The sequence below is a fragment of the Pinus tabuliformis genome, chromosome 2_2 (genome assembly GCF_031772625.1).
Source record: "Pinus tabuliformis cultivar Carrire ecotype Pingquan chromosome 2_2, CPIR1, whole genome shotgun sequence".
Classification (NCBI taxonomy): Eukaryota; Viridiplantae; Streptophyta; class Pinopsida; order Pinales; family Pinaceae; genus Pinus; species Pinus tabuliformis.
Window position 1 is genome coordinate 461,484,051 of NC_142300.1, and position 19,753 is coordinate 461,503,803.

General features: G+C 36.9%; 1 protein-coding gene across 1 annotated transcript; it reads right to left on the bottom strand.

Annotated features, from left to right (window-relative positions):
• Positions 1-17,572: 17,572 nt before the first annotated feature.
• On the bottom strand, positions 17,573-18,211 carry LOC149193288 (uncharacterized). The gene has a single exon (XM_089407276.1). It carries the CDS (start codon positions 18,209-18,211, stop codon positions 17,573-17,575), a length of 639 nt encoding a protein of 212 aa, XP_089263402.1.
• Positions 18,212-19,753: the final 1,542 nt, after the last annotated feature.

Below are 19,753 nucleotides of genomic sequence, written 5' to 3' on the forward strand. Positions count from 1 at the left end.
AAGACTGTGGAACTACTCACTGTGCTTCCACTGCCCATGGAGAATAAGCTTTCAGGTTCAATCGCGATTCGACATCGGTGGGAATTGTTAATAAAGTTACAATGCAAACCCAAGAGCGGTGCTCTGAGCAATACTAGAAGTCGAGGCTCGAAAGGTACCTCATTCAAGAAGTCGAGAAGTCGAGAAATGTCAGTAATTTACAAAGAGAAACTATCAAAAGCAAGTTATATAGATTATGTTTTATGACATCTTGAATATCTTGAAACCATCGAACAGTTACATTGGAATTGTAGGTTCCTGAATGGCAACTAAAAATTCGATCAAAGCTATATAGATTATGTTTTATGACATCATGGATATCTTGAAACCATCTAAAAGTTATGTTGGAATTGTACGTTCGTGCATGGCAACTAAAAATTCGGTCAAAGCTTATATGGAGATGCAGATCTATTTTAATAAGATTCATTAGAAAACTTACCTTATCGGAAATGCTTATTCCATTATCACATACCATATCATTTGACTTATTCCATTATCCCATACCATATCATTTGAGGGCTTGAAGCTCCATTTAGAAAATATTTCTTTTTGGATTCGAAATTTATATATATTATCATTTTATATAATATAATATTTTTTTTTTACTTTTCATATGAGCATGTAGGTATATATCACAAAAGTTTCTATTTAAAATAAATCAAAAAATGTACATAGTAATTCATAATGAAATATCAATTTTTCTTATTAGTCCTTGTCATCTAGCAATGGTATGGGACTATAGTAATCAATTTGATGCATTTGCCATTAGTTAGTTTTCAGTTCTGCGTAGGTTTTTTTCATGTTTCGTAATTTTGAGATTAATCCCTTCTCATTCAACTTGACCGTCTTATTTGGGCTCTTCACAAGGCAGAAGAGGCTAGACTATATAATATTATGCCTTTAGAAAGTTCATTTTTTAGAAATATTTTGCATTGATGAACTAATGTTAACATTAGTTTGAGATTATTAATGTTATGTATTATTAAGGTTTATTTGCTATGGTTGCTAGTAGTTGCAGTGGAGCTAGTTACAGGTGGATCCATGTAGATCTAGGTGATTACAGGTGGGTGCATGCAGATCCAAGTGGATGTTGTCAGACTCTTCATTCTGGGTGTGTCGATTGACCGATTGGATCTGGGTCAAGGTGGGTAGGTGAGATTCATCCTCTCCAATGGGTCGTCAACTGTTGAAGAGCTTCTTTTAGTAGTTTAGTTGAGAATGAATTGGAGGAAGGGATAACCACTATTTGGTGAGTGAAAACCTGGTGGAAGATACAAGTGATAGCCCTGTACGAGAGAGAAGAAGCCATGGACGTAGCATTCAACAGACTGCGCCCATCTAGCACGTGGCACCTTTCTGTGCAAGAACTATGGCCATCCATCACAACAATGGCCTTTACTGCAGAAGTATTAGTACATATAAGTGTTGATCTAGAAATGCCTTCTCTCTCATACCATGGAACGAACCGGTTACCCTCTTCTGCTCATCAAATCCAGTCTAGTGTTTAGTTGAAGAAGGACTATTTTAGGGTATCCTTATTCTCTACTGGTATATTTTCTTCTTGATCTTCAATGGATCCTTTTGTAACATGAGGGTTGATTTCGTCTCTCACTCTTGCTACTACCAACTATCACTTTCGAAGGCAGGCTATCATCAGGGAACAAGCTATGTATTGGTACTTAATGGGCTATTGAATGGTCCTGCAATTCTTCAAGTCAAGTTGGGGCGATTGGAAAGAAATGAAGGGATGGATCAGGGACCTCAAAACGAATAGGTAGTAACACCCTCAAGCTTGGAGTAAGGATTTGAAATGAAGGGCATGGGGGAAGACTTACAGATGGGTTGGCTATGTCAAAGCCATGGTCAATTTGCGGTACTAAAAGTGAGCCTGGTTGTATCCTGCGGAGCTAGCTTGTGGTCTATCGAGTCAACTCTCCAAATCACTTCCTTGCTACAACGTTCTTTGCCTGCCTACCAATGACGGGCGAACGAACAGAAAAAGAGGGAGAGGGGGCTTGTTATCAAACTAAACTTTGAGGTAATATGACATCTGTTTGCGAACCTACGATATCTATGACATTTGTGCTACTTAATCTAGTTAAGTTGATTTGACAGAGATTAACGAAAATAATATCATTTATATGTGTTCCTTGCTAGTAATTTATTGTTAACAGATTTCATTCGATTTAACATTATGCATGCAGAGTCATCATACATTGTGATATGTGTAAGTTAGTGTTGTTGTTATATAATATGGTTGCTATCAATAATTTTCTATTGTCTGAAAATCAATTAGTAGTGACTTGAGAACTTCCGCTTTGCTTTGGCGCAACTTAGTTGGTGTTGGTGTATATCAAGTAAGTAAAAGCATTACTAATTAAACTCTATATACCTGGTTTCAGATACTTATGCTAGTGGAGGATTGTTGGATGGAGGACCATACACACATAATGGGTCGTTGGCCATGCGTAGTGTTTCAATTAAGACCAGAACCTTACGATAGTGTTTCATTGAGGACCTGACCTGATAGTTCAGTGGTTGGTCCAGTGGATTAAGAAGCAGTTGGTAAAGTAGTTGATCCAGTGGGATGTTTAGTTTTAGAAAGGCTTGTACCGTATTCTCGTGGGTTTTTACCACGGATTGCTTGTTTCCCATAGAAATTTTCTTGAATAAGCTAAAATTTTTGCCCCAAAAAGTTGTTAGAACTTTTAATTGGATCCCAAATTGTACTTGTGATTTGTGATTCTTCCATTTTTAACGTAATCTTAATTAGATATGTCTTGCCTTCTTCACAAGGGAAGTATTTAGATATACATCTCAACGTCTATATGCCCTATTCTAGCTAAAGGTCTTTAAAAGGAACTCCTTGTACTTCCTTATTTTCTCGTCTGACTGAGGTAAGACGCAGCCTGATTGTGTCATTTGATTGAGGCAACAAGCAAAAGGAAGAGATCCTTCTTCTAATTCTTATATGTCATGCATAGATAAGTTTTATGACCACTCTATAGACAATCTTAGTAGCCCTTTATAGTCCCCGCACCTTCAAGTTGTTGAGTGGCATCCGCTCCCTTGCATGCGTTGTCTTCCTTGCATTGAGTACTTTTTCATTCATCTAATGCATAGTGGAGAATCAAAACTCTAAATCCAAAGCTGCCTTGATAATGACAACTCAAATTCAATAACGAGAAGTTAGAGCTTGCTTTCTTTGATTCCTTATTATACTATCTTTCCGGTTTTACTGATGGATGGAATTCATACTCAAAATAAGGTTAGAATTCTAGCTTTCATTAATACTCGATTTAAGGTAATATTGATTGATTGAATTAAAGATTCATGTTTTGCTTTATATTGCATGTCTCAGAACTGCTCTGTTATTTGTGCCTCCTCTGAATTGCAAACTTGACATATTTTGTTCTCTAACTCTTCCCTCTATTTTCTACTTTCCATCTTTGCACTAAAGTTAGCTACACCATCACTTGCTTTTTATTTTATCGGATGTTTTCTCTTAGAAAGGCTTGTACCTCATTCTCATCACTTTTTACCATGGTTTGCTTGTTTCACACATAAATTTTCCTGAATATGCTAAATTTCCTCCCGCAAAAATCCTTCAAAAAGTTTCCAAAACCCTTCACGTGATGCCAATTTGTACATCACTCTCATGTTTTGCTTTATATTGCATGTCTCAGAGTTTCTTTCTTATTTTTGCCTCCTCTGAATTGCAAACTTGACATATTTTAAACCAAACAAACAAACATGTGGGTGGGATTTTCTATTAAAGTGGTGTACTTAAGGAATGGTGCACATGTTTAATGTGTTGAATTCTCCAACGCAGGTTTCCTCAAAAATATCCTATTAGAATAACTTTGAAAAATAAAACATCTGTGTTAGAATAACTTTGAAAAATAAAACATCTCAAAGAATGTTCTTTCCATGCCAAAATATTATTATAGATTTGAGCTAGTTCACTTTCTGACACACATTAAGTTAGCTATGTTCTCATATCAACCATAGCCCTTTTGCAAATTTCGACACTTAGTCCTCATCAGTTATAGCTTTAAAGAAAAATGTAGCTTGATAACAAATTTCGACACAAGGAAGAGTTCATTCATCAATCCACTCTGCTCTTTCCTCCCTTTGGTCAATTGGCAATTCTAATTAGAAAGATATGCATATTTGGCTACCCATATTAGCCCAAGAACTGCCCCGACACTTGGCTTGTTGAAGGGCTAATCTGTTAACTATAGCTATTAGAAAGTACCTCCAAAGTAGCAGTCCAAAAAAAATCATTGATGCACAAAATATTATTGCACAGGAAATGCCATAGGAAAGAACCCGACCCTGTGTAACATGTTATTGTCATTATCAATCTTAAACTTAATGGGAATGTAGAATAGAGGAGAATATTGTTCCTCCATCTAAGCATCAAACATGATGCTCTAATTTTACACAACATGGCCTAAAAATGCAAGGAACATTGGCTCTGTCACATGCTGTAAGCATTGATAGAATAAAAGCACATAAAAAGGACAACATCAAGGTAATTAAACAGGCCTGATACATTAGAGGCACCTGAAAATACTTGAAAATTAAAATGAACACAAAAATATTGTCAACTGACAAGCTTTGCTCCAGCAGATATCTGAAACAAGAAAAATGAATGCAGAAGATCACTATTTTCTCACATAATCTCATTGCTAGCTTGTTACTAAAACACTTAAAACATATTTTCATAGCTTACCCTAAAGAAGCAAGTTTCATTCTAAAGTTCATTCTAAACCATCCATGATCTTTTTAGTTTGGAAAGATAGGTTTTCCCACAACAGTCGCATTGTCCTATAAAGTGCTTCCTCTTACTAAAAGCTCCATGGGAACTGATCTCAAATTTTCTTGGATCACAGTAACTCACACGAGGCTCTAAATTTGCTTCAATAACTAACATTGATCTCTTCCATATAAAATGTATAGTTACACCTTGATCGACAAACACTCATTTAGCTTTTTTTGCAAGCAAGAAGTGTGCAACACCTTTTAGTTATGATTAGCAGATCTGAAGCATCTAAAGCTTCTACAACCTTATAGTGCGTACAAAACAACCCACAAATCCCAGGAATAAGTCTCATTGTTCCATTTAGAGGATCTCTACTTGCAAGATTGTACTATGATATAAACCCATTTGTCTACAGGAAACTCTCGAGTGTGTTTCTTTGACAAGATTTGCTCCACCAGATATCTGAAACAAGAAAAATGAATGTAGAAGATCACTATTTTCTCGCATAATCTCATTGCTAGCTTGTTACTAAAACACCTAAAACATATTTTCATAGCTTACCTTGAAGAAGCAAGTTGCACCTTCAGCCCTCAACCATGGGCCCAAAAGAACATTAAAGGATGATACAATCTAAATCTTTTGTCCCCATAGAGAAGACACGAGTAGTACTAACTCAAATAGAAGATAAGACACTACCATAGGTTCTAAACCTTTCTAAACTTAAATCATCATGGATGGTTTGGAATGAACTTTAGAACCTATGATTTAAGTAGTACTAACTCAAATAGAAGATAAGACACTACCATAGGTCCTGCTTTGGAGCCTCTTCTTCTTTCACTGGATCAATTCTACTGGGCTTTGTCCCCACCTATGCATTTTTCTTTGCTACCTATGCTTATGCTCCTGCCTTCTCTATTGGGCGAAGTGAAGGGCCTGTTCGGTTAATTGAATTTGCATCTGGAACATGAATAGGCTCTGTGACTGGAGGTTCTGAAATTGCAGAAGCTATGATTCTCGGACATGCTTAGATGCTCCTGTAGGTGCTGCTAGGTAAGCTCGTTCCACTCAATATGGTGTTGTTTCTTCTCCTGCTGTCTTTGCTACGAGTTATTACACTATATATGAAGTTAGCTATGTCTCTATAGATTATGGATATGGATCCGCCTATCAAACTAGAGATAATCCAACTCAAGGTTGGTTAGCTGGATCTAGATCTGCTACAATCTTTGTCCCTATCCTCGCTTCTGCCTTTCAATCACCTGGCTCTGGATCCGGAAATGGAACCAGACTAGGGGAATCATTATACTTATGAAGAAGAAACCCATGCCCATGCTTATGACTTTGATACCACCTATGCATGCTCTACATTTTACTACGATGGTAAGACTCGGTCGGTCATCGACTGGCTTTGAAACTGGTGCTGCTCGATCTCCAGCTGGAAGCTATAAAATTGCTTTCAGATCTGCTACTTCTATAGAAGAAAAAGAATAAGCTATCACTGCTTTTACTTATGATGTTGGCTCTTCTACTGCTGGGTATGGGTTTTATGGATCGACAAAAGAAACTTTTGCTTCTTCAACATGTGCTTCAACTTCTGAATCCACAACGAAACCAATTAGTAGATCTATTGCTGAGTCAATAGAAGAAACTGCTGCTGCTTCTCTAGCTACTTTTGATACTGCTGCATCTTTCACTGCTCGTGTCGCTTCAACGGTATCTGGATTTGGCTTTGCTTACGTCTTCGGCTAGTTCTGATATTGGTCATGCATCCATGGATAAGAGTTTAACCTATGTATTATCAAGATGCTTGTAACAATGGTTCTTTTCTAAGGAACATTTGATGAACCTGAGCTTCTTGTGGTTATAGTGACTTGGTTATCAGTATTCATGTTTCTGGGGTTTTACCCTCATTTGATAATTACTTAATTATAATTTGTTCTATGGTCATGGTCTGAGTACCTTTACTCTGTAACATTGATATACTTATAAGAATGGTTCTTTTCTAGGGAAGGTTCGATGAACTTGAGCTTCTTGTGGTTACAGTGTCTTGGTTATCCATTTCTGATCTGCTTCCACCATTCAATTATTTCAGTTGATAACCTTCTTTCTTATTGGCCACCTTTTTGAAAGGTGTTCCAAACAACAGGAATGGCGGGGGATTAATTAATAATCATCAAAACAAAAAGAGGGGATACAACCTTCCTTTCTGTGCCTCCCTTTAGTCAGGTATAAGTACCTATATGTCTGTCTTTCTTATTCAGTCCATTAGTCTTTCTTTCCTACCTCTAGAACCTGGATAGAAGTATACTAGACTCTATTTCCATACTCTAAGTATTTATTACCCTCTCTAGTTAGGTCGATATCTATTCCAGTAGCTTTCTTAGTATGATCACTGGATATAAGTATACCAGACTAGTTAGTCCAGTCCCTCTCTTAGTCCAATCAGATAGTCTGTCTTAGTCCCTACCTCCTTGTCGCCTAACCTTTGTTGGCCAGCTCTATAAGGACAAAACAACCTCTCTCTCTTAGTCCAATGCTAGTACGGTAGAAGACTCTGTCTTCTCCTATCTAAGCCAGTATGGTCTAGAAAGAAAGGTCCTCTTTGTCATTACCTCCTTTCCATCCAACCTTTTGCCACTTGAAACAAGGACATAATGAACCTTAGTTCTCATTAGCCGGGACACTGTCTTAGCTCTGCCCAACTATGTATAGCTCTGTCCAGATCTTTACACCATTTAGTTACCTGTTATAGTGTAAGGGTAAGGGGATGTCACTGTAGAAGCCCAAATCCTAGCTATGGTAAACTAAGGATAAACTCTATAATTCCCATTACAAATATCTTCTACAAAGTGTTGAAAAATAAGTGCAAATCCCCCTTATTTCTCCAGTTTACAGCAAGGACTAGCTCCCATGCAACCCCCTTATTTATTTTTCAAAAGAAAGTAAACATTTATATTATATTTATATATTATTTTATTTTAGTATAATAATATTTTAAAAATAATATTTATAAGTAAATTGTTAAAATAAAATAAATTTAGTAATAAATTTAATTTATTATTATTTATTTACAAGTTTGGGGTTTAAAAAACAGAAAAAATCTAAAAATAGAAAGTTAAAGAATTTACAGATATTTCTTTAATAGATGTTAGCTTATATTGAGTGAAGCACTTAAATTTTTTTCCTATGAATTTATCATGATTTATATGCTTATCGTATTTTAAGCTTTCTCTTCATTTTGTTTTATAACAACTAGAATCAAAACTAAAAATTAACTACCATCAGAAAAGAAAAGATCTAGTCGTTTCTCCATAAATATAATTTATATTTAATGAACCACTTATTTATATTTAATGAACCACTTAAATTTTATTGTTTGGGAATTTATCATAATTTCTAGACCTACTAAATTTTAATATCTATTACAACTAAAAGCTAAGAATGAATTAACTAGCAAGATTGAGGGATGGTCAAAGCTCCATTGGTAGCCAAATAACCTATGACAAATGCAAAACCAACTTCAGCAAATACATTTCATTTGATAGATTGTCGGCAGTGGAGAAGACAATGACAACTGCAATGATGGCATGTGAGTGACATCAACTTGTTCGTATCCATTCGTGGCCTGACCAAGTTACCTAAGCAATGGACCTCCCATAGGATGGTTTTCAAATGGATTTGTTATGTTCCTAGCCCCTGTTTTCTTGTTGTTTAAAGGTGAAAAAATTCAACATATTCGTTGATGATCATTTTTAATCAGACTTCGAACATAAAAAAATATATTCAGTGTTATTGTGGCTTAGATTCACATGTGAGATTGATGGAGTTTTTAATTATTTTCTAATAGTTTCCCAGTGGCCCACAAGTCCTTGCTGAAGGACTATTTTGAGCGTCTGTGTAAAGAGTATGGATTGATGGGAACAATTTTGTAAATTTGCCTTGGCTCTTGTAGCAACATCTATTATAGCATCCACTTTTTTATACATTTCAATATAATTTTGGGAGGCATTATAAAATTTGCCTTTTTAACATTTTAAATAGAGAATATGTAAATAATTATAAGATTTTATTTTAAAAAAATAAAAATTAATATAATTAATTCAAAGAATTGGAATTTATATTTTAAGTTTTATGATTTAAAAAAAAAATAAATGAAATTTGAGATTTTTTTTCGATTAATTACATTGAATAATTTTATGGCTAATTTTTGGAACCTACAATTAAGTCTTGAAGATAAACTTTATTAGTAGTTTCAAAATGTTAACCATAAAATTATTCGATATGATTAATCCAAAATAAAATCTCAAGCATCATTATGGATCACAAAAGTCTGAGATCAAAAATTTAAATAAAATAAAAAATAATAATAATTGACAAAACATCACTTTGTTTTTTTCATATTTAAATTGATTGTATCTAATTGACTTCTACAAAACTAAATCAATGTAGCCTCTTGTTAATTTAACTTCATAGAATTTTGTCACATGCACACAATTCAGTTTTTATTGTTTTCCACTTCAATTTATATATATTTAAACTAAGCCCACTAAATAGCTACTATGTCACACTGGTTTATATCATATTAACATCATAAAATGTTAATAAAAAATATTAAAATGAAAGTTATAAATTTTTTATAATTTATTATTCACAATTTTCCAAATTAAATTTAATTAATCTTATCAAAAAATATATATATATATATATATCTATATGTATGGCTTTTTTATAATAATAATAAATTAATTTTCATTAATAATAAATTACAGCCATCTTTTTACTGTGAATGGATGATTAAACTATGATATATTTGAAGAGATAAAAAATATAACTCATAAAAAAATGTAAGATCCTCTCACGTTTTATTACTATTTTTGTTAAATTTTATTAACTTAATTTGATTTTAAGTGTTTTTTTACACATAGTTATGGTGATAATTTGAAGATACTCATGTTAAAGTTAGTATGGTTTAAAGTTAATTTAATTTTCAAATGATTTTAATATTATAAATTTCGTTAAGTCATAATTTTTTAAACATCACACTAGTTTCATATAACACAAATATATAGTAAATCTAATAATAATAATAACAAGTGTAATATGCAATATTGCTACTTAGTAGTTACCTAAAATTATATATATACGAATGCTTTCAACAATAAAAAATACTATTCTAATAATTGGTATAACTTTAAAAATAGTAAGAAATTTTATATATTTTATTTGTACTTAATCATTTTTAATAAAATATGTATTAGAGATGTTTCACTACATCAATATGAACACAAGTTGTTATTGTAGTAAACATATTAAAGCAATGTGTTTATTTGGTTAACTACACATATACATTTGGTAATGGATTTAGTCAATTTTTTATAAGATATATATTGTAGATGTTTAACAAAATCAATATTAATGCAAGCCAATATATTAAATTTGTCTTTACATTCTAATGTTGTTCTTTACATGAATAAGCTATTTTGAGATATATTAAAGCACAATATGTACTAATACACTGATAAATTAAAAAAAAAAAAAAAACTTTAAAATAAATAATATTTAAGTAATCAAAATTTAATATAATTAAAATTTTCCCTTCTAAATATTTAATAAATTTTCTTTTAAATATTAAAAAAAATTAAATATATAAATATTATGTATTTTTAAAATCCTTTATTTTTTTTTGAAAAATATATTTTTAAATCTATAAAATTAATTATTTCATTATCCTTCTTCGATTAAAAAGTTTGAATATATTTAAAAAAAACATTTTTATAATTATGAAATATTTGATTTAGAAATTAAATATAATAAAATTATATAAAAACAGTTATAAATTAATTAAAGGTCAATCCACACTCTGAAAAAAAAAACTCTTTTACCTCTCTGTATTTATTAATTATTTCAATATATAAATAATAAGAAAAAGTAGATCGCTATATTTCATGGTTTCGTCTGTACAGAAAATGTATCCAAATTTTTGATGTGATGTGAAAACAATATTTTTAACTTGTTGATGAAGTTGATCAAGAATTAAAATAAGCCTTTACAATTTCAGGAGCAGACATACGAACAAACTGCAATTTTGTTTTCCGTCATCTGCAACAACGTTGTCAGGTTCCTTCAACGCCATCGTCTACCTTGTACTTCTCTTGTTTCCTGCCCCCAAAAATCCATACATTCCAATCTCAGATTGTAACGACCCCATAGATTATCCTAGAGGTAATTAATTTTTTTTTTTACATAAACATATTCTACCCGCCTATGCATGCATTCGAAACGCCACCTTTTCAACGTTAATACTATTTTTGCGCAGGTTCCATAGTAGAATTGGCTTCGGATAAATCTTTAGTCATTTATGTGATCATGGGAAATATTCCACGGAGTACAGAGAGTCATCTGTCAGATTTTAATGCTGTTAACGCTGCTCCTTACACATGGCTTTGGCATTAACTCCCGCCGACTCGATCACATGATGAGGGTGTGGTCATTGCACCTTCTAATGCTACACCCTCGGTCTCCTCCCCAGATCGATGGTGTTGAGCCATGGAAACCCATCCGAGGGCGAGGCTTGCTCGATACACAACTCAGTTAGTCATGGGGTTTGCCAAAGGCATTGTTCTCGGCCTTACTCGAGCTTCCCTCTCCTTCCTGGTGCCGAACACATACAGAACTTTGTTTGGATGGCGAATGGCTATGTCCCTGAAGATTTGCCAGGCTCCGGATCAGCTTGGACTTGTTCATCTCTAAACGGTGGTTGCCTTGAGGTAAATGTTTCACTATGTTGTCTCTCTAGAAATATTCTTTCCTTTGAATTCATGTTCGGCCGACTTCCTAACATGCCTCAGCTTGTCTCTGGTTTGTTATGGACGAGGGTTGCGGTTCTTCTCCAGCAAGTCATGCAAGGGCGCATGAGTAGCTGCCCAGCTTTCGGGTCTCCTCCGTTCAGAGCTCTGCTTACCAGCATGTATCCGTGGTTTCCCGCAATTTTCTTTGTTGCCTAATCATCCTACTGCAAGTAGTGAAGGGCTTGATAGCGTAGAATGAAGGGTTTCTATTATTTTCGAATTGTGATGACCCTCTGGCCCAGCCTTAACGGATTCTTTAATTTCCTGATGCACAGAGGGTTGGTCGATGTTGGGTCTGGCAGGCTTGCCCAGCTCCGGTATGGTTGGGGAAATCTAGCCCTCACAAAGGGTTTAAACAATCAACTACATTTTTATAAGCCTCGAGCTCTCTTGTACCTTTTCTAAGTGATTCAAATAATGTTGTTTCGGGTTAATTCCCTTGGTGTATTCTTTTATGGCTTCCTACAGTTCTCAAGACTAGCCATACACATTATGTTTTAGAGACTGGCCGTGCACATTATGTTTATTTATATGCTCCAATTCATGCAAATTATGTTTATCTATGTACCAGTTTTTGAATTGTTGGTTTGGTCTTTACGGCCTGAGTTCTGAGGACAAGGGATGAGCGCTTTCCTTGCAGCATCTCACCATAATCCTTGATAATCTTAATGTATAAACCCTCGTCAGGGTTCCTGAGCTGTTCAATTATGATATTTTCCAAGACTGTGGCAGAGCATTTTATAACTGTTTATATATAATGTGCTTCTAAGCATCCCTCGGGTTGCCAACAGGTTTTTTTTGTTTTCATAATGTATTTCATTGCGCATGACACTTCATAATGTATGAATGCATGGCATAATGCTCGCTGCATAATGTTAAGGGTTTATGCTTCACAGTTATGGGTTTTAATTTAACAATGGTTATGTGTTTGGCTCTTCTCACTACGAGATTTTTGCTTGTAAACCTACAGGATTATCACCCGAATTTGCATTCAGAGCCGAGTTTACTCTTTCATACGTTCTCTTGGATTTACTTGTTATCATATGGGTCGAGATTTGCAGAATTGTTTTGCTGTCGTTTAGCATGTATATTTGGGTGATCACCTAGCTGTTTTATGGGTTTCATTGGCATGCTCGAGAGAGCAGCTAAAATCTGGCCACGAAGTCCTCATACCCTCGCGGTTACGACTACGCTACACAGAGTTTCCGAAAGGTCAAATGTTTATTTTCATCCTGCGGATGCTTCAGGGTTTTCTCTATTTGAAATGTCACACTTTTCTGCATTACTTTGTGACTATCATGTAAAGAGAATAAAGAAAGAACTCTGTGGGTCCTTCTACTGTTGATGGAATGTATGTTGTTTGGTTATAGTAACAATCTTTTTTAATGACTCTAAAGTTTATGGCGAGCCTGCGGGTTTTTTTTATTATTATTTATTTACGACTATAATCCCTAAGAGGACTTTCCAACAGATCACTCACACATGTCTCCCAGAATTTTTTTTTAAAATAGAAACAAGATTCAGTCCTCTTCATAAGCTACTAAACACTAGCCTCAGTCAAAGTTTCTTGAGGACAACCATACCCTCACTCATCTTTCCATTCCGATACCCTGTAAGAAAATTCTCTTCCACTCCCTTATCACAATATAAGAGGAAACATAGAAGAAAGAATAACATTATACAGCTTCTAAATAGTCCTACACAGGGTTTCTTACGTACTTGGTGTTCTTCGACTAAAAGGTTGTCCTTGATCATCACTCGAAAACAGGGTCTGTTGTCTTTCAAACCACCCGACCATGAGATTCGTCCTTCAGGACCCGAATCTCCCCCCTTGCTTCTTGCTAGACTGCAGTCTTCTGCAAGTGCTCACACAGCGAGTAAGGCTATCTGGTCATCACCAAACTTGGCCACCTTTTTTCTTCTTTTTCTTTCAAGCTTGTCCCAACAGCGCAGATTTTTCCCTCCTCCCCTCCTTTTCTCTGCAAACTTTTCCAGTTAGGGGAGGTAGTTAGGGTTGCTTTCACAGCAACTGTCTTTCCACCTCAAGAGGACAACCTCCTCCTTGAGGATTTTTTTTCCTTTTAAGGAAAACACTTTTCTTTTTCTCATCATCATGAGAACAAATCACATTTAAATTTTTAAATAGATAAAATAACAAGTTCAGTTTACATTTACCACAGTAAATTAAATATTTACATTTTTATCCCGGGGCATCACATCTTCCCCCCCTGAGATTGGACATCGTCCCGATGTCTTTCAGCTATGAACAGCCCTGGATAAGTCTTTTTCATAAATTCTTCATCTTCCCAAGTGGCCTCATCAGGCCCAAAGTGCTGCCACTGCACTTTAACTTGGGTAATATCCCGCTTCCGCAGCGTTACTTCTCTCCGGTCGAGGATGCTCAGTGGTTCGACCCGGATTTCTCCTTCTGGTTCTACCTGCAACAAGCAACATCCTACGTCAGTTTTCCTTTAAAAGAAAAACATTCAGACTGACCTATCGGAGATAATTCTCACCTGAATATTCTGCCATTTAATCACATGTCTAGGATCATAAACATATTTCTTTAACATGGAGACATGAAAGACATTGTGGACTCGTATGTGACTTGGCAGAGTGAGCTGGTAAGCTACTGGCCCAATTCTTGCTAAGATCTGAAATGGTCCATAGTATCGAGGTGCCAACTTAGAGCACCCGCTCCACTGTAATGTGCTATTCTTTGCTCGAATCCTCACATACACATGATCACTAACCTGATATTTCTTAAATCTCCTTTTCTGGTCAGCAAAATTCTTTTGCCTATCCTGAGCTTCCTTCAGATTAGATCGTATCCTTTTAACCAGTTCCTCCATTTCGTTGAGCATTTCAGAACGTAACATCAGTCTGTCTTTCGGTCCACTCCAACTCGAGGGGGTGCGGCACTTCCGCCCATACAATACTTCAAAAGGGCTCATTATCAATGATGTGTGGTAGCCATTATTGTACGCAAACTCAACCAAGTGTAGATAGTCCTCCCACTTAGTTGGTTGCTGCATCACTTATGCTCTTAACATATCTTCCACCACCTGGTTCACTCATTCTGTTTTCCCGTCAGTTTGAGGGTGATAAGCCATACTAAAGCTCAGCTGAGTCCCCAACTCTTCAAACAATGTTTTCCAAAAGACCGATGTAAATTTTACATCACAGTCTGAAATTATTGTCTTTGGTAACCCATGCAGCTTAAATATATTTTGCATGAACACATGGGTGATCTGCATAGCTCTATAGGTAGATTGCACCGGTATAAAGTGCACTGACTTGCTCAGCTTGTCCACCACCACCATGATGGAGTCATTATTTTTCTTTGACTTAGGCAACCCTGTTATAAATTCCATAGTGATGGTTTCCCATTTCCATTCTGGTATGGGTAGCAGTTGTAATAAACCCACAGGATGTTGGTGTTCTGCTTTAATTTGCTGACATTCTAGACATCGTGCCAAATAACTAGTCACATCATTTTTCATTCCCAGCCAATAATATTCTTTTTGAAGTGTCATAATCATCTTTTGATATCCTGGGTGTCCAGCGTAATGACTCTTATGATACTCATCCAATATCAGATTTTTAATGCTGTGCTGATTGGGAACGCACAACCTTCCTTTATAATACAACATTCCAGCATCATCTAAGACATAATCCAGTTGTTTTTCTTGGCTGGATGGTTGCTGCACTTGTTGTTTTATTTGCTGATAAACAACATCTTGTTGGGCTACCTTTTTAATCATTTCCATGAAGGGGCTTTTCCATTCACTGTAAGAAATTTCGTATAGGAATTGCAATTTCCGACTCAAAGTGTCTGCCACCCGATTCTCCTTCCCTTTTAGATGCTTGATCTCAAAATCAAAACCACTTAGGAAATCCACCCACTATGCTTGCCTTGCATTTAGAGTGGGCTGGCTAAAATAATTGGTCAAACTGTGGTGATCTGTCAATAACAAAAATTTTCTCCCCATAAGGTAATGGCGCCACATTTTCAGGGCGTGAATCACAACTGCCAACTCTAAATCGTAAGCAAAATATTTCTGCTCATGCTCCTTTAATTTTCTTGATTTGTAGGTTATTACCTTTCCTTCCTGCATCAACACACCGCCTACCCCTTCTTTACTTGCATCCGTGCACACCACATAATCTTTGTTGGGATCAGCTATGCTTAAAATGGGTGTTGTGGTGAGCAAGTATTTAAGTTGCTCGAAACTTTTTTGACATTCAGGGGTCCACCTAAAGGCCCTTCCCTTTTTCTGTAAGGAAGTGACGGGATATGCTACCCTCGAAAATCCTTCCACAAACCATCTGTAATAGCCTGCTAACCCCATAAAGGATCGGATATCCGCCACATCCTTAGGCACCGGCCATTCCATTATAGTCCTTATCTTTTCGGGATCCACTACGATCCCTTCCTTAGAAATTATATGCCTCAAATATTGTATTTGTTCTTTGTGAAATTCACATTTGCTAAACTTAGCGTATAGTTGATGTTCTCGGAGGGTTTGCAATACTAATCTTAGGTGCTCCTGATGCTCCTCCATAGTCCGAGAATAAATCAATATATCGTCAATGAAAATCAGCACGAACTTATCCAAATACTGGTGAAATACGCTGTTCATTAGACACATAAAAGTTGCGGGGGCGTTGGTTAACCCAAAAGGTAACACCACAAATTCATAATGGCCATATCATGTTCTAAAAGTTGTTTTAGCTATATCCTCCTCTTTAATCCTTACTTGATGATACCCTGATCGCAAGTCAATCTTTGAGAAAATTGTTGCTCCCTTTACCTGATCAAACAGTTCATCAATACGGGGCAGAGGATATTTGTTTTTGATCGTCAATTTATTTAGTTGATGATAATCTATACACATGCAAAGGGTCCTGTCTTTCTTCTTAACGAACAACACCGAGGCTCCCCAGGGTGACACACTGGGGCGGATATAGTGTTTGTCCAACAGCTCCTGTAATTGCATTTTTAATTCTGTCAATTCTGGTATGCTCATTTTGTAGGGTGCCTGGGACACTGGGGCTGCTCCTAGCACTAACTCAATGGTAAAATCTATATCTCTTTTAGGTGGTAGTCCGGGAATCTCTTCCAGAAACACATCAGCAAATTCCTGTATTACAGGAATATTTTCCATTGTGGCTGTTTTATCTTTCGAATTGGCATAGCCCACTTGGACAACATAAATCCGACATCCTTTTCTAACACATTTTGCTAACTGTGAGGTGGTTATGGGCCGAATGTGCGCGGCCCGCTTGATTCCCTGCATTTCTTGCTTTATTCCGAGCTCATCCTTAAAACTGATAGTCTTGGTTTTACAATTAATTATGGATCAGTGTTTCTCCAACCAGTCCATACCAATTAATACATCGTACGAACCAAGAGGAAGCACATTCAAATCTGCTGTAACTGACTGTCCTGCTATTTTTAGAGGGCAGTTTTTATCTTAGCATTTACCCGTCTTTTTGCCCCTGTTGCCAACTGAACTAGCCAAGGGTCCTTAAACTTAACAGGTTGCAGCTTACAGAGCTCCACAATTCTAGGACTAATATAACTAAATGTTGCACCAGGGTCAATTAAAATAGTTACAATAGTGTCTAAGAGTTTACCTTCAAATTCCACCATGGTCGGTTGGTACTCCACCTAACGATCCTCTAGAGTAGCATTAATCTTCTGTAGACTCTGTCCTACATCGCCAACCGTAGAAGCTTCATAGACTTGGGAAACTTGTTCAGTTCCTTTTCACTGAGGACAATTTTTAACGTAATGGGGTCCACCGTAGCCCCAACATTGCACAAGAGGCCTTGCTGCCCCTTCGTTGTCTATTTTCCCGGATTGTTCATTGGCTCTAGACTCAGTGGGGGGCTTTAATCAGAGTGAGTTTTTCTATATGCCCCTGTTGTTTTGTCCCTTGGCGAATCCTTTGGTACCACTTCCGCGGTTAGCTTTAGCATTTCCAGCCAACTTGCTGCTTTTCTTATTGACCCATCTCTTACCCAGGATTTCTCCCTTCTGTTTGCTTTGCTGGTAACAAATTTGGGCTTTGCGTATAGCCTCGTCCATCGTCTTTGGGTTGTCAAATTCGATTCTTTCTCTCATACTCAAGGGTAAACTGCTGACAAACCTTTGTACTTTAGCTTTTTCTTCCCGAATATAAGGCACATAATGTAGTAATGAAGTAAAACGAGTGATGAACTCGTCCATAGTTTGCTGTCCCAATCGCAGGTCATGGAACTCTCTTGCCTTTTCATCATAGAAGCGTTCGGTCAAGTACCTTTCTTTAAAGTATTTTTGAAATTTTTCCCAAGTGATAGTCTGTTCACTCACTCCTTTTACCATCTTAACCTCTTCCCACCACAGGGTGGCTTTCCCCTGCAATTGGAAGATGGCCAACCTCGCCTTAAGATTGTGATCATATTCATATAGCTGGAAATATTTGTTCATATTGATCAACCATGCCTCAACTGCCTCCTCCTGTTCTCCGTTAAAATGTGGTGGTTTGATCTTGCGGAATTCCCCTTGCATCTCTATCCGTTGTCTTTTTTATGTCTGCTATTCGAAGGCATTATCAGAGCGTTACTCCTCTCTTCCTTCTGACTCTCCAGGTTCTGTATTTGGATTCTGTTCCCATGACATCCTTTGTTGCTCAGCACTGGGATTCAGTGGTTGCTGGTTTTTCCTATCAGATAGGCTCTTTATAATTCTCTCCTGCTCCATTGTTAACCTTGCGTTATCCTCTCTCAATCGGGCCATTTCGTTTTTCAATTCCTGCACTGTCTCCAAAATTGCAAGGTTTGTATTGTGAGCCTCCTCTCCAAGCTATACCCATAATTCGGGGTTACTCTCTGCAAGTCCCTATCCCGTCGTAAATCTATGTGATGCACTGCTTTCTCTCCTCATATCGTCAATCTCTCTCCTGTACTTAAACATAAATAACAGGGGAATAGTCACGCATCAATTTTTTTTTTAACTGCTCAATAGAGATGGAAATAAATTATATTAAACATGTATATCAACACTAATTCCTAGAGGCCACAGTTTTTGAGACTTGCCTTTGATACCACTTGTAATGACCCCACAGATTATCCTACGTGTAATTAATTTTTTTTTTTACATAAACATATTCTACCTGCCCATGCATGCATTCAGAACGCCACCTTTTCAACGTTAATACTATTTTTGTGCAGGTTCCATAGTAGAATTAGCTTCAGATAAATCTTTAGTCATTTATGTGTGCATTGGGAAATATTCCACAGAGGACAGAGAGTCATCTGTCAGATTTTAATGCTGTTAATGCTGCTCCTTACACCTGGCTTTGGCATTAACTCCCGCCGGCTCGATCACGTGATGAGGGTGTGGTCATTGCACCTTCTACTGCTACACCCTCGGGCTCCTCCCCAGATCGACGGTGTTGAGCCATGGAAGCCCATCCGAGGGCGAGGCTTGCTCGATACACAACTCAGTTAGTTGTGTGGTTTGCCAAAAGCATTGTTCTCGGCCTTGCTACAGCTTCCCTCTCCTTCCTGGTGCCGAACACATACAGAACTTTGTCTGGATGACGAATGGCTATGGCCCTGAAGCTTTGCCAAGCTCCGGATTAGCTTGGACCTGTTCATCTCTAAACGATGGTTGCCTTGAGGTAAATGTTTCACTATGCTGTCTCTCTAGAAATATTCTTTCCTTTGAATTCCTGTTCGGCCGACTTCCTAACATGCCTCGGCTTGTCTCTGGTTTATTATGGACGAGGGTTGTGGTTCTTCTCTAGTAAGTCATGCAAGGGCGTAGGAGTCGCTGCCCAGTCTTCGGGGTCTCCTCCGTTCAGAGCTCTGCTTACCAGTATGTATCCATGGTTTCCCGCAATTTTCTTGGTTGCCTAATCGTCCTACTGCAAGTAGTGAACGGCTTGATAGTGTGGAATGAAGGGTTTCTATTACTTTTGAATTGTGATGGCCCTCTGGCCCAGCCCTTATGGATGCTTTAATTGCCTGATGCACAGAGGGTTGGCCAATGTTGGGCCTGGCAGGCTTGCCCAGCTCCGGTATGGTTTGGGAAATCTAGCCCTCACAA

Bases quoted from the DNA above. Each gene is read 5' to 3' on its own strand.
- LOC149193288 (XM_089407276.1), bottom strand. From the start codon at position 18,211: ATGCAAGGGGAATTCCGCAAGATCAAACCACCACATTTTAACGGAGAA.